General features: G+C 54.2%; 1 protein-coding gene across 3 annotated transcripts in view; it reads right to left on the bottom strand.

Moving 5' to 3' along the window:
- Nucleotides 1-15,471, bottom strand: part of ACTN1 (actinin alpha 1) — a 94,502-nt gene that overhangs the window by 16,230 nt on the left and 62,801 nt on the right. For all 3 annotated transcript variants that reach the window (XM_080643347.1, XM_080643348.1, XM_080643349.1), the window contains exons 4-8: nt 14,355-14,441; nt 12,377-12,464; nt 11,796-11,874; nt 7,903-7,984; nt 6,522-6,607 (exon numbers count right to left, since the gene is read on the bottom strand). In XM_080643347.1, the coding sequence (XP_080499473.1) occupies nt 6,522-6,607; nt 7,903-7,984; nt 11,796-11,874; nt 12,377-12,464; nt 14,355-14,441 (422 nt within the window). The remainder of the gene's footprint in view (nt 1-6,521; nt 6,608-7,902; nt 7,985-11,795; nt 11,875-12,376; nt 12,465-14,354; nt 14,442-15,471) is intronic.

Below are 15,471 nucleotides of genomic sequence, written 5' to 3'. Positions count from 1 at the left end.
CACCCGTGTGGGCACGCAGACACCCGCGTGGGCTCGGCCGCCAGAGGAACAAAAGGGGCCTGAATGGCAACCACACCCAAAGGCCGGGAACCCCAGGGAGACACCGCCTCCTCCAGCCGTGCGGGGCACTGTGCACCTGACACCGGCAGAGCCAGGCGCTCCTAATACACTTCACTCAGGAGATTTTTTAAATTCAACTGTGTTCTTGTGCAAGGGAGGGAAACTGAAAGCCTTTGGGGGGCCCTGGGATAGAAAGGAAGACGGCCTGTGAGAAGACAGATAAGCATCTTGTGGCCCCAGAGAAGTGTGACCCTGGATGGAGGACAAAGGCTTAAGGGTTGTAGAAAGAGGAGCCCTCACAGCTGATGGATGAACAAGACAAAATGGGTTTCGATGCAGCCAGACTGAGGCTGGGCATAAGGAAGAACTTCCTGAGAATGAGGAAGGAATTCGAATCGGGAAGGAATGACTAAGAAAATGTAAATGTTTTTTCCTTGCAGAATTTTTGAAATAGGACATACGCCCACTAAACCACATGACTTATAGGGGACTGTGCTGGGATGTGTGTGTGAGGGGGCAGAGTGAGACCATCACAAATGTCCTTTCAAGCTCAAAGTCGAGACTGCACCCACCAGGGCAAGCTGTCAGAACAGGGGGGGAGGGAGGGACTCCCCCAGGAGGGAATGGTCAGAGGGGGAGCTAAGGGCCCTCTGGTCTCAAGAAACTGAGGGAGGAAAAGAAAAAAAACTAAGGGCAGGAGTCACATCCCTCCTCCCCTGCCTCCCCACCCAACTCTGTGCTAGAAATGGCACTTCGCACACAAAACTCCCGTTTGGTCGTCTTTCCTTTGGAGGAACAAGTAACCCTGGGGAATCCCAAGAGCTGACAAAGAGGGAAATTCCTTCCTGGAGCCTGTCCCAGAAGATGTGGGGCCCCAGGGACCCCTGTGAGGCGGCAGGGTCCCGGGAACCAGGCTGGCATGCCCACTGGCTGGCTGAGGGCAGCAAACTGCCTGAAGTCACTGGGGCCACCTCTCTGGAGGGCCAGGGCAGGTGACCCGAGGGAGGACAGTCCTCTCCTCTGTGCTGATGTGTGAGAACTCGGGGTAGCTACACAGACCCCTGCCCAAACAGGAAAGGAAGAATCGGGGGTTAGGAGGGCCACTCATCACAGGCAAACAGCAGCTGCGGCTGTGAGATTTCAGGAATAAAGCTCCTCCTTAACCTCGTATCCCCCTCATTCATCTTGAAATCCTGGGCTCCAGAGTTATAAACTTTATGTGTCAGTTTATCAAACTGGTAGACTGGGTGATGCCTGCGTTTGTAGGGTTTTAGGAGACAGGTCCTAGGACCTCAGGAGCCTTGCCCATCCCTCAGAGCCTGTTGGCAATTCCGGAATCAAAGGGGGCTCCTTTTGGACGAAGTCTGGGGGAGTTCCCATGTGGGCCTCCTGGGGACTTTTTACAAAGACCCAAGCCCTCCTCTCAGCCTGCCCCCTCCAGGGCTGGCCTCGCCAGGAGAGGCAGACTAAGAAAACCCATCATTATAACCAGGAAACCTGCCTTTGGAAACAAAGCATGGACATCATGGAACAAAAAGGCAACAGCCCATCTGCAAACATTGGTCTCCCCCTTGAGGGACAGCCTGCCCCCCTGCCACCAGGATTCAAGCAGGCTGGAACCCAGATTGGACTTTAGAAAACATGACAGGCACAGTCTTCAAACTGTGACCCTCCCTCACTCTCCCTGCTCAATTCCTCCCCCAACAAGCAGCAGGCAGCCCTGCAGGAGCCTGCTAGGTGATGGCTTACACCTGCTCGCACGTGGGTCCCTGTGTAGAGAAGGGCTCCCTCACCCACTCTCCCCAGCCCAGGAGGTCAGAGAGACCAGCCCGGGAAGGAGAGCCTTGGTAAGGCCTCCAGGGCATAACCCTGGAGTGAAAGGCAAGAGAGACTCCTGAGGATGGGACCTGGGCCTCCCCCCAATGTCCTGGTGCTCTAGCTTTCCTCTCCCGTGGCCACAGGAACCCCGGGCGGGTATTCAGGGAGGAGGCACCCAGCACCACCACGTCTTAAAGAGCCTGCTCTAGGTCAGAAGCCCAAAGGAGAGATTTGTTCCAGGGGAAGAACGACTCAGCCCCTGAGGAACTCGGAAATCGAAGCAGCCCCCGAGTCTTGGCTTCGGGCTAAGAGGGAACGGAACCAAGGAGCAGAATGCTCAGCTCTTTCCGATGGTGCCAGAAGAAGGGACGCAACACAGGTCCGACGGGCTGAGCGTATCTGAGAGGAACAGCCCGATTGATCACTTGCAAGGGCCGAAGGAAGAGGCTTGTGGAAATCTGTGTTTACCTTTCCTAGTTTCTATTTTCAGGACCCACTCGAAGCTGTACTATGTTACCTAACACAGTCATATGTTTGGTTTTACGCTAGAGTTATTTTTTTAAAGGTATGGACCATGATTCCCGGAGTCCTTAGAGATCCCAAATGACAGTCTCAGCTGGCCCCAGCCAAAGCGCCGCTCTGAGACCAGCTACTCCGACAGCAGCATCACGTTAGCTGCCACAGGCAGAGTCTGGAGAGGCACCGTCCTCAGTGATGGTGACGTCAAACAATGCGGCCAAATGACACACGGCCCACGACCCACAGATTCACGTGAATGCCACAAAGACCTCCTCCGTGACATTTTTAGTCAGACATTTCCCAAATCTAACTAGAATTGCCTATTTCCTTCCTCCCAACTCAGCGCCCCGCCCTGGTGTCCTGCCAGGGAGTCCCCCAGACCGAGGTGAGCTGGCCCCATAGCAGCTCAGCCCTGTCCCCGCTGCGGTCCCTGCTCCGGCAGTGGGACGGGACCCAGGCCAACACTAACGTGCTCTCCTCTTGCAGGCAGCCCTGTCACACCTGGAAGCTTTGGCCCGAGCGTGACCACCTTCCCCAACAGCATAGGCTGCCCCTCCCTTCCTCCCTGAGCCTTTCACTTGAGGGCTCCTATTCCACCCTTAAGACTCAAACTCAAGTGTTTCCTGCTCAACAGTCTCGGTCCTGCAGCTGAGCAGAGCACTGGCTACACAGCAGCCATCCTGCCTCCTTCTAGTAAGGGTTTTCCCAGATGGACCATGAATTCCTTCAGGGCAATTGGGAGTTTCTTCCCCTAGAACCGTGGTCGGCAAACTGCGGCTCGTGAGCCACATGCGGCTCTTTGGCCCCTTGAGTGTGGCTCTTCCACAAAATACCACGGCCTGGGCGAGTCTATTTTGAAGAAGTGGCGTTAGAAGAAGTTTAAGTTTAAAAAATTTGGCTCTCAAAAGAAATTTCAATCGTTGTACTGTTGATAATTGGCTCTGTTGACTAATGAGTTTGCCGACCACTGGTCTAGAAGATCCACAACAGTAAATAAAGCAACCGACAGGCAAATGGAGGATGCAAACAGCACCTCCTAAACGCATCCAGAAACACCTACAGCTCGAGCCTGAAAGGGGAGTTTCTCAGAGACAGTTCCCGCTAGACCATGACCATGAACTTTAAAAGCTTTACAAACGGCATCCACAGAATCTGCGTGTTGCCTGTCCATTCTAAACCCCTGCAGGGAAGAGGAGAGGAGAGCTGAGGAAGAATTAGAACCACAACCAATGGTTCAAACTGAAGTCGGTCCTCACCTGACTAGGAAAATCTGTCACGCACACTTGCATGCCACTCACCTGTGTGGGTACACATACTGCTATCTCTGCACACACGTGTACACACACGTGCAGGCATGCATTAGACCCTGCTGCCTTTCTAGTTCCACTGTCCAAGGCTTGACAAGAGAAAGACAGGGGAGGGGAGGGAGGGCACCAGGCATGGGTTTCGGCAGACTTCCCCACCTTGGCTCCAGACAGGGAGACAGTCAGGACAAGCAGGGTGTGTGAGTCTGAAGGACTCCTCCTTCCTCCGCAGGAGAGAGGAAGACCCCCCTGCCTGTGGCCTGCTTAGCTCCAAGCAGCTGCCTGAACCTTGCAAATGGTGAGGGGCAACTCTGGGTGAGGCCCTGACCCAGGATGTGAGAGGAACCCCACCACCCCTACTGCCACTCCCCCTCCACCCAGCTGGGCGTCTTATCCTCAGATGTGGACAAAGGGAGCGTGAAATGGTTGCAACAGAGATGAGTGAGAGGAAGAGGGCGTGGGGGTAGGTGGTGTGAGACTTGGGAGGGAGAAAAGCAGGCTGCCACACACACACACACACACACACACACACTCCTCCCGAGCCTTATCACCAGCCAGGACACAGGGAAGGTTCAGAGACAGAGAAGGCCAGTGTCAACCGGCATGAAGCCCGGGACGGAACCCCTGGAGGAGGAGAGAAAGAGGAAGGAGAGCTCAGCCGAGCCATGGACATGAGCAGCCAGACTGTCTGTGGTTATCAGGGCGGGGAGTCCCCCAGGCACGCAGATTGATGCTGCTCACATCCCAGCTAAAAGGTGGGGGGTCCGAAAGGCTGGAAGAAATTGACGAGAGAGAGCAGCAGCAGAGATGGGACCAAAAGAAAGAGGAAGCGAGAGGCAGGCCAGAGGAGAGGCTGCAAGGGCTGGGCATCTTGGGAGGGCTCGGGCACCTAGGAGGGTGCCTCCGTCTCAGTCAGCGCCAGTGAGGCCTGGGAGGAAGGGGAGGAGCCTTGGGTGCCCATGCAGGCCAGGAATGGATGGTGCCTCTGTGTAATTTTTTAAAGGCACCTCTCCCTCGAGGCACCTGTGCTGAAACACTGTCACATGGACTATGTGAGAAGGCATTTTCACTGCCATCTGCGGGATTCTAGTGATGCACATTGCAATCTGCATTGTCTACGGTGCACACAGGGCCCTCTTGTGCAGTGTACAGCCTGCCCCACTGTCCGTGGCGGGCCTGGTGGGAAGGGTCAGGCAGGGCTCTGTGCCTCCGGCCTGGACACCAGGGAGAAGGCAGGAAGGCTTCTGGCTGCTCTAGTGGGGAGGAGGGAGAGAGAAGCGAAGGGGGCCTGGGGACTTAGGGGAACAGACAGGAAGCAGAGCCAAGAGTTGTGCTGCTGGGATAAGGGCTCTTGTCCAGGGAAAGAGCTGAAACCACAGGCTTCCTTCCAGTCAGTGACGCCCACTGTGCCCAGCGTGTAGGGACAGTGATGCAGGCGGCCATCAGAGCCTCTGGAATCTTCAAGTGTCCTGGCCAAGGTTCAGAGAGCGCCCCGCCCCGTGAAGCTGCGCCTGGGGTACCCGGAGGATGAAGAGAAAGGCAGAGGGCGGCAGGGAGCGTGGGTGAGGCCGAGGGAGAGCTCACCTTCTGCGCACCCGAGAAGGCGCGGCAGTGACATGAAACATTAGGTCACATGGCCTTCCCATCCCGCCTTAGCGTGCCCACACATCTGCACAGAGAAGGAGAAGAGGTTGAGGAGACAGTGGGCAGCAGCAGCACAGAGTACACCCCATCAGCATGGGGAACAGAGAGAACACCAGACAGACAGACAGGAGTGAGGGAATGGCAGAGAGAGGGGAAATGAGATGGAAGGAGGAGAAGGGGCAAGGGGAGGGGAGAGCAAGGCTGAGACAAGGGAGGGAGAGAGAGCATCGGGGCAGACTGGGCAGAGGGAGGCAGTGGGGGGAGCGCCCCGGTCATGCATGTCAGGACGGGTCACTCAGACGCCGTATGAGGATGGGGATTTTGCCGGGGCACATGACAAAGCCGTGCAGGCCAAGCCTGTGGTCCCATGTCCACGGCAACCTGGATGTTGTGCTTCCGGGTCCTGCCTGGGAGGGGCCTGGGAGAGGGCTCCTGCTGCTGACTGAGCGTGGCCAGGGGAACATTCATGTCTTCCACGTCTGCGCGTGAATGATGCCCCTCCATGTGCGGCCTGGTGCAGTGCAGAGCAGGCACCGCGGGACCTTAGCCTCAGGCCTCCCGGAGCCGAACTGGGCCGGGACACTCAAAGGAGCTCGCAGCTGCCCACCCCTCCTTCTTCCCTCCAAGGGGCTGTTCTTATGTCCAGGAACACAGTGCAGAGTGCCCCTGCATGGGGGTCCCCGGCAGCATACAGGAGGAAGCACCAAAACCCAAGGGGGCGTGCACAGATCTGCCAAATCATGTCCACGCGGGAGAAAGGTGGGGGCTTCCTGACACCTTTGCCAACAGGTCAGTGAGGACAGGAGGCACCTCCCCGGGTCTGCCTCCCAGGGAAAGCCCTGCGCCCACCGAGGTGGGCCCGGAGGGCATGCGGCCCACTGTGCCTTCCAGGGCCACGCCTGGCTGACTGCACCCACACAGCCCTTCCTGCTGTCTGGGTCCCAAAAGGTGAGCTCTTGCCCAGTTTCTCAGAGAAGCAGAGGAAGATGAGGGCACAGATGCAGAGTGGGAGGGGTAGAGCAAGAACACACCACGTCGGCACCAGGAGCTAACTCTACCAACGAGATGGACCGTCCTGACCCTGTCGCCAGGGAGAGGTGGGGGCGGGCAGGAGGGCGTGGCTTGGGGTCTGGCATGAGGTGTGCTGGGCGAGGAAGGAGCAGGGGCCTCCAGTACCTTCTGGGCGCCAGAGAAGGCATGGTAGAAGCTGGACACGTAAGTCATGATGGCTTTCTCATCCGGTCGGGCGGTCCCCACGATGTCTGTCAAGAAAAACCTGGGGTTAGAGCCAGCTGGTGAACACGAGGTACACCTCCCCACGGGATGCTCGCTGAACCACCAGGTCTTCTGGCCGAGATGCTGAGCCGGAATCTAGCCAGCTTCTGGCATTGGCTTCCACTTACGGGAATACGAATGGCCGAGGAATGAAATGGTGCCCCGAGGAAGCAGGCAGCAAACCCGAGTGAGAAACCTGGCAGGGGACAGCTGGCCCAGCTGCTGCAAGTTCAGGGGCAGAAATAAAAGGAATAGGAGGGAGGATGGAAGTGCTACAGATTAGAAAAGGCATAGAAATAGGATAACTAATGGCCATGTGCAGACCTTGGTTGGATCCTCATTTAAACAAACCAACTCTAAAAAGAGATGATGGGGAAATTTAATTGTGAGCTGCATAGTGGATGAAGGAATCCCGGCAATGGGCAAGGTGCAAACACTGCCTTGTGGTTGCCTAAGAAAACAGCCACATGTTAAAGGTATGCAGTCTGTATGTAGCAATGAAATACTGTGATGTCTGGCATTTGCTTTAAAACATGTCAACAAAGAGAACAAAAAAGGAAAAGAAAAAATAAAACAAAATCTCAGGAATTGTTCCGTCTGGATGACAGGTATATGGAAGTTCATTGTACTTATCTCTCTGCTTTTGTATGTATTTGAAAATGGCCCCACACACAGACAGATACTGCTACAAACCAGCACGTCTCCCATCTAGTCTCTGAAAGTGCCATTCATCTTTCCAAAAAGTCATTTGCTTTTCCGTAAGTGTCCGGTCTTCCCCCACCTTCCCTTACAAAGTTAGGTGTGCATACAGACCACCGGCCTGGGTTACTCTGTGCGTGCGTGTGCATGTGTGTGCGTGTGTGTGCGCGTGTGTGTGTGTGTGTGTGTGTAACGCACGTGTTAATAAACTTGTTTGCTTTTCTCTTGTTCATCTCAGTGTCAGTCTAATTGACACAGCCCACGCTGGAGAAATTAGGAGGGTAGAGGGGAAAGATGTTTTCCCTTCCCTACAGCAAAAGAACGCCACGCTCCACCCCGGCACCCGCTCCCTGACTCCAAGACAGAGACGAGAACCATCCTCAGACCTTCGACGAAGAAACAGCCTTCAGCACCAGCTGTCACCTCTTCCTCCAAACCTCAGGAACTGTGGGGTCCCCGACACACAGGTGACCCACAGACCAGGCCTTCTCCCTTCCCACCTCAGGCTGCTGGGGCCCACCCCTCTTGGCCACGGGGTGCAGGTGGGAGAAGCGGTGGAGGCCCAGACAGAAAGCGCCTTTACCTTCGGCATCCAGCATCTTGGGGATGTCCAGGTACTTCTCCGCCACATCGAAGGCCGTGTTCAGATTTGTGAGGGGGTCGTCCTAGAGGGAGAAGGGAAGCTTAGACAGTGAGAGGTTTCACAAGATACTGGCGACCTGCACAGGGGTGACCACCAACTCTTGGGGCAGAGGGGACTCCTACGGCCCCGTCCACAGTAGGTGCTCAGGAGCCAGCTCTGGGTGTGAAGGCTGGCCTCACCGCCTGGGCTTACTGGCTAGGGGTTAAAAACACCATCTTTTGCCCTGGCCGGTGTGACTCAATGGTTAGAGCGTCCACCTGTGAACTAAAGGGTCACAGGTTGGGTTCCTGGTCAAGGGCACGTGACTGGGTTACAGGTTCGATCTCTGGCCCCACTTGGGGCGCGTGCGGGAGGCAACCAATCAACGTGTCTCTCTCTCTCTCTCTCTCTCTCTCCCTCCTCCCTCTCTAATCTCTCTACAAAATCAATGGAAAAAATATCCTCAGTGAGGATTAACAACAAAAATGCCATCTTTCCTTCTCACGCCTTAGTTTGTCAGAGAAACGGGGGGTAAGAATACTGGCCTGCAGCCTAAGGAAGAATTGCTAGACGTGAGTGAGAGAGCAAGCATTGGCCCGGGTGCCATCTGTCTTGGCTTCCGGTTTCAGCTCGGCCACCAGCGAGCGGGACTGGAAACCCGACCTCAGTTTCCCCATCTGTTACTGAAGAGGTGGACTAGGAGCTCTCATGCTGCTTCGGTGGTCACAGTCCACGAAGTCCCGGGGCTCCCTCAGATAGCCACAGCCTTCTGACTATTTTGATTTCCGCCACTTTCTCAAGAAAACTGATTTGGGATTGGCGAGGATGTGGAGGAATCGAACTCTTGTGCCCAACTGGTAGGGCTGCAAGACAGTGCAGCTGCTGCGGAAAACCGTGTGGAGGTTCTCCAAAAAGCGGAACATCGAGTCACCTTATGACTCCACTGTGCCAGATGCAAAGAGCTCTGGAGATGGAGGGTGGAGATGGCTGCACACCAATGCGAACATACTGAACGCCGCTGAACTGTTACAATGCCTGGCCGGCGTGGTCAATGGCTGAGCGTGAACGTATGAACCGGGAGGTCACGGTTGGATTCCCAGTCAGGACACATGCCCGGGTTGTGGGCTCGATCCCCAGTGGGGGGAGTGGAGGAGGCAGCTGATCAGTGATTCTCTCTCATCATTGATGTTTCTCTGTCTCTCTCTCCCTCTTCCTTCCTCTGAAATCAATAAAAATGTATTTTAAAAAACAGTTGCAATGGTAATTTTTGTTATATATACTTCACTACAATAAAAAAAAATGTTTTTACGTGGAAGAAAACCTACAACTTAGTGGGGGGAGTTCCTTGTAGGACCTCCCACTCCTCTTCTTGGCTCCCCAGAATAATCTAAAGCAAGCTGGTTTTGTCATCCCAGGGCTCAGTTTTTCCATGTGCCAAGGTGAGACTCAGAGGGAGCAGAAAAATAAATACATTCATTTGGGATGCTTTCAGGAAGAAATTGCTCAAAACAGAAAAGGTGGAACTCTTCTGGGAAAGTCTCCAACCGCTTCCAGAATGAAACAAAATACTGCCAAGCTGTGAAGGTCATTTCCGCCCAGGGCCTCGGGCAGGCTCAGGCCAGGGGTGCACATCCGCCTGCCCCACTCAGTGCCCAGGGACTACCAGGCCCCCACGCCCACCGAAGGCGGGTGCAGGAAGGAAGAGCCTCCTGGCCGGAGCCTCTCAGCTCCCCCATGCCAATCATGAAAGTACCCATGATTCAGTGGGACCAGCTCTGTGCTAGGATGTGGGCTGGATTTTATTGATGCTACTGAATTAAAGAAACAGGGAAAAATGAAAAGACACAGAGAAGGACAGAGAGTGGGGCCAGAGCTGGCCGTGTATCAGATAAAGGCCATGGGACTCCCAGCTCCCACGTGGCGGAGGTGCCTGGAGCCCATGGAATGGGGGAGGGTTAGCGTGGTCCCGTTTTATACGGGGGCGGGAACAGCTGTGGATGAACCGGCTGCTGCCATCCCAGCACACCCACAAAGGGACACAGAAACATGTACACCTGTCACAAAAATGCAGCAGCGGAACAGTGAGGAGGCATCTGACGATGCCTTTAAAAGACAAAATCGCTCCCTTCAGGATTTCTGGCCTCCACCTGGTTGATTTGGCCTGATAGCTTTCAGCTGGCTCGGGGAGTTTTTACAACTGACACTTTTTTCTCTTTTATTAAATATATTTTTATTGATTTCAGAGAGGAAGGAAGTGGGAGAGAGATAGAAACATCAACGATGAGAGAGAATCATGGATCAGCTGCCTCCTGCACGCCCCACAATGGGGATCGAGCCCACAACCTGGACATGTGCCCTGACCAGGAACTGAACTGTGACCTCCTGGATCATAGGTCAACGCTCAACCACTGAGCCATGTTGCCTGGGACCTTCCTATCCCCCAAGAGACCAGCTTGGGAAGGGCGGCCTGGGGTGCGTACACCTGGACGCAGCCACGCGCTGTGCCAGGAGCGGCTACCCTCCTTCAGGGGTTGGCCCTTCCAGGTGGGCAGGGCCCCAGCCTCGAGCTTCAGGCCCAACTTGGGCTGCCCAGAGGGTTGGGAATCTGCTCCTTTCCTCCCTCCAAACCCTCCTGGCAGCTTCCTCTCCCACACCTTGAAACACAGGGCCTGATGCCACCAGGCATGGCCAGAGCAGTTCCCACACTGGCAACATCGAGGCTCGCCCGGCCACTGAGAGCAGCAGAGGCCCCCAGGGGCGCAGGTAAGGTGGGGGTCTTTGCTGAACACTGTGCTCCCCACGTGTCAGGGTTAAGTGGAAGATACAGGAACAGCCCAGCTGGTGTGGCTCAGTGGTTGAGTGTCCACCTATGAACCAAGAGGTCACGGTTTGATTCCTGGTCAGGGCACAGGCCCGGATTGTGGGCTCAGTCCCCAGTAGGGGGCATTGCAAGAGGCAGCCAATCAATGATTCTCTTTCACCATTGATGTTTCTACCTCTCTCTCTCTCCCTTCCTCTCCGAAAAAAAAGAAAGAAAGAAAATACAAGAGTGGTCATTCCCAGGAGCCGCTTTGCCAAGAGACTCAAGTGCGGACTGGCAACATCCCAACCTGAGCTCCAGGTCATCACCTGGGGGCATAGCGAGGGCTCCAGGGTGGCCTTTCCCAGGATGCCTGTGCCCCATGGGTGAGACACAGGATGGACTGAGAGGGAAGATGGGGTAAGTACAGTCTCCAAGGTCTAGGCCAGCATCCTTTTACCAGCCCAGACACTAAGAACCCCCACGCGGCTATCGACACAGCTCCCAGCTCCTGGTCTCCTCAACACCCCCCACCCCCCACCCCCACCCCACCCCACACACACACACAGACTCAAGAAAATCCTGCAGTCACACCTCAGGATTGAGGGAGACCAAACCCATCGTGGGAACCTGCCCGGGACTGCACAGTGAGTCTCGGACACGGCTCGGATACGTGACTCAAAGAATGCGCAGTATTTTAAATTATGAAAGTAACAGATCCACCTTATCAAACCAGGAAAATGGGAGGGGGAAACGCCACTGACCATTCCACCACCCTCACAAAATTGCTGCGGTGGCTCTCATCTTCTCCTTGTGGGCTGTGCGTGTGGGCACGCACACACATGCTGTGCACATATGGTCCCGAGGGAGCCCTAGCAGTGAAGGTGTTTTTTCCTCTTACTCCTCAATAGGCTGTCTTCTTGGCTAATCTAAGGAGACTGACACCCGCACGCGGGACCCGGGCTCTCAGAACAGGGGCCCAGTCCTGCCCAGGCTTGCCCACTGGGACCAGCGGCCGGGAGCTGCAGCGGGCAGCCGGTGGGGGCACACGTACCTTCCGCAGCTTCCCGTAGTCGATCAGCTCAGGCCGGTGTCGGTGGATCAAGGCACAGAAGCCAAGGCCGTCCTTCCAGCTGGCCAGGGGAGAGAAGGGGGCCAACTGGTGAGTGGGGGGGACACTAACTACGGGGAAAGTACTGAGCAGGACCTCCTCTTCCCGCAGGTGGACACACAGCCCTTCAGAACAGGAGTCAGAGGAGAGAGGATGGGCAGGACCATTCCTATCTGCCAACACCCCAGGCGCCGGGGTCAAGACTCTAGGGGGCTTGGCACGTTGAGATGCACCTGCCACGTCCCAGCTACCCTATACCAAGGCCACGGCCTGTCTGCTCTGTTCCAGAACCCCCAGCAGCCCGAGCACAACCAAAGGCGAATGAGGCATAGCTGCGTCCAGGCAGCGCCGGCAGGCAGAGGGGCACCTAAGAGCCAGCAGTACTCCCTTCCCATGAAAAGTGACTTCTTCCCCAGGGGCCTCTGCTCTGGTCTAGAGCTGAGACCGACCTAGCCAAGGGGGCCTGCAGGCCTCGGGGCCAAGGCCTCGGTTCCGTAGGAGCCCCTCGGCTCCCGGTCACTCACCTTATGTGGAAGTTCTGGATGTTGACGTTTTTGTAAGGGGCTGTCTTTCTCTGACACCACAAGAGCAGCCCTTCCTTCGCCGAAGTCTCTGTGGAAGGGCAAGGCGGGCAGAGAGATCAGGGGCTGGCTTGGTGGTGGGAGGGCTGCCGACTCATGGGAGGCCCCATCTTGACGGCAGGGTCCCTGCTCCTTCGACCTAAAGGGTTCCCACAAAGACCCCTAGATTCCAACCCCGCTGCTAACAAAGGCCGAAAAGTTATCTGACATAGAAGCCGGCTAGGAAGCTGTTCAGAGCGAGCTGCAGCACGCACCGAAATGCTGAGATGACGGCCTTCCGGACCATCTCCCTGTCACTCCCTTTTATCCAGGAAATGGTAATGATACAAAATAAGTGGGCAACCGACTGGTCTATGAAATCTAAAATTCAGGAATCTCTCGACAGGAGTGTGCATGCCATATGGAAAGAAAGCATTGGGACTCCTATTCAGATTGAGTGTTCATCTAAAAACTAAGGCCTCCTTATATTTAATGTATGGATCAACTCTGTTGGTGTATGTGAAGCAAATACATGTCTATCAGGTAAGGCAAATAGGTAGGTATTGGAGGGGACCCAGGAGCTCCCAGAACAGGAGGGCTGCCAAACACACTGCCCCCATGTGTTCACTTCTGTGAATTGCAGGTTATAACACTGAGTGAAGTGGCTTCCTGGATGACCTCATTGACTTCCAATTCACAAAATTTTAAAATGACGTTAAACGATTCCTACAAAGATAACATAATAATTCAAGCACAAACAATTTAAAAAATCAGCAAAGTTAATGTTCCTACTCTTAGTTCAAGTTCTTCGTCAGCTACAAGATTAAAATAATAACTGTTTAATAGGAGCTGACAACAAGTCTGCCCAAAAAAATCAAACTCACCAAGGCTATGTGAAAAATGAATTGATATTTACCAACACTAACAAGAACCATGCTCTAAGTGACTGCTGTGGGCATCTTTTAACCACTTCCACCCTAAATACCAAGTATTTATAAACCAAACTTAGATCCTCACATCGCTGTATCACTGTCAAGCCAAGATTTCCATAACAAAGCAATTTAGTTCACACTGTTCTCATTAAAATGTTACATTAAAAATCTTTTAAAGATTTCTTTGAAGTTTCCATTAAAATTAATTTAAAATATTATCTCCATCTTATTTTTTTTTCATTTGTTTTTGTGTATTTTGTAATACGCTTGGAAATACATAAACATAAATTATGACAAAATAAACACATATCTCAGCTCAAAAGTTGCTGGAATGTAGAATCAAAAGTTTAGAGATTGCCCTAGCCGGTTTGGCTCAGTCAATAGAGCATTGGCCTGTGAACTGAAAGGTCCCAGGTTCGATTCCGGTCGAGGGCACATGCCTGGGTTGTGGGCTCGATCCCCAGTAGGGGACTTGCAGGAGGCAGCCAATCCATGATTCTCTCTCATCATGGATGTTTCTATCTCTCTCTCCCTCTTCCTTCCTCTCTGAAACCAATAAAAATATATATATATAAAAAAAAAAAGTTTAGAGGTCACTGACCTGTGGTGGCCCCTTGCAGATCTACAAAGTGGCCACCAGAGAGTGTTATGGGAGCAAAGTGGAAGACCTGGGGTCCGCTCCCCAGCAGGCAGGCCCTCCTGGCTGCTAGTCCCCTACCTTCTCAAGATTTAACAATCCAAGAGCCAGGCGGGGTTTCCAATGCATTTCCCCACAGCAACCTTGGGCTTTCTCAAAGTGGGGAGTTTCCCTGGTGCCAACACGCCTGTGGGAATCAGCACCTCAAATAGTTCTTCTCTACGGACTAGGAGGGAGGACAGATGCTAGAAGTGGGTCAGACGCTCAGGGTATGGCCCAGGATCAGGCTCCAATGCCCAGACCAGAGAGCCCTCTAGGCTGAGCCCAGGCCCGGAGCGGGGCTTGGGGAAGTCGTGGAACCGAGAAGACCTACCTTCCACGGAGATGTCCTGGATGGCAAAGCGGAGGATGATGGTCCAGATCATGCCCAGGGTCATTTTCGCGTTCCCATCCACGATTTCTACAAAAACAGCAGCAGGATGGGTCGTGCAGGGGAGGGGCAGAGTTGGCATTCCCCCCCCACCACCCCCGCCCGAGCGCCCACATCACTCTGTGCACCGTGTAGGGACTCAAAGACAACACTGTTCCACTTCTGGAGGGAAGTCCGTATATTTTTTAAAGTTAGTGCAATTGCATTTCACAGGTGACATGATCTGGGGGAGTCGCAGAGGCACAAGGTCGTAGACTAGGGGTGTCCTGGGGGTACAAGGTGGGTGTGGTCAATTCTACTGGGTACATCAGGAAAGGGAACAGAGAAGGGGGTGACTTAAACCCTGAGGGGTGTCCACCAGCCTGACAGAGAGCGGGAAGGTCTCTAAGCCACCACAGATGCCCTGGCAGCTCTGAGCTAAGGGCCTCTGGGCACGGCATCACGCCAGTGCAGGCCCCAGAAAGCACCACCTGACAAAGGTTTGCAAACTGCCATCCTGAAGGCTCCACTAACTCACACATCCACCTCATCATGCCATTCACTGGGTATTTTTTAATTAAAAGAAACAATCAAACCGCTTCCAGACCGTAACGAGATACCCCCTAAATTCAGTCTAAGCAGCACTTTTTCAACTTTTCAAATAATGCTATAAATCCGATGAAGTAATATTTTCTGTACCAGGCAACACAAACATACATGAGCCCTGTCTGGAAGCGCCTAAGACAGGGAGCCACTTATAGTCTTGGGGCTTGAGCAGCCCACAATCCAATGCAAACTCCTTACCCTCACCCACTTCCAGACCAGGAGACGGTAACCTGGCCCCTGGTTTTTGGGGAGACACACAGAATCATGAGAAGGGGCAACTTCCAGGGATTCCCCAAGCCAATGTCCACTAGAGTTTGTTTCCCACACACCCATTAAACAAGAGTGGATGCCATTAAGGAAATTACACTCTAAGACCTCACTCCCTTCGGAGAAGGAAGGGAAAATGTGCATGCCGCTGTCTGGCCACGGGAGGCACGGGGCATCGCTGCTGCTTCCGGGGCGGGGGGCTCTGCGG

The sequence above is a fragment of the Plecotus auritus genome, assembly GCF_963455305.1.
Source record: "Plecotus auritus genome assembly, chromosome: 1".
Classification (NCBI taxonomy): domain Eukaryota; kingdom Metazoa; phylum Chordata; class Mammalia; order Chiroptera; family Vespertilionidae; genus Plecotus; species Plecotus auritus.
This window is presented reverse-complemented; position numbering and strand designations above follow the sequence as displayed.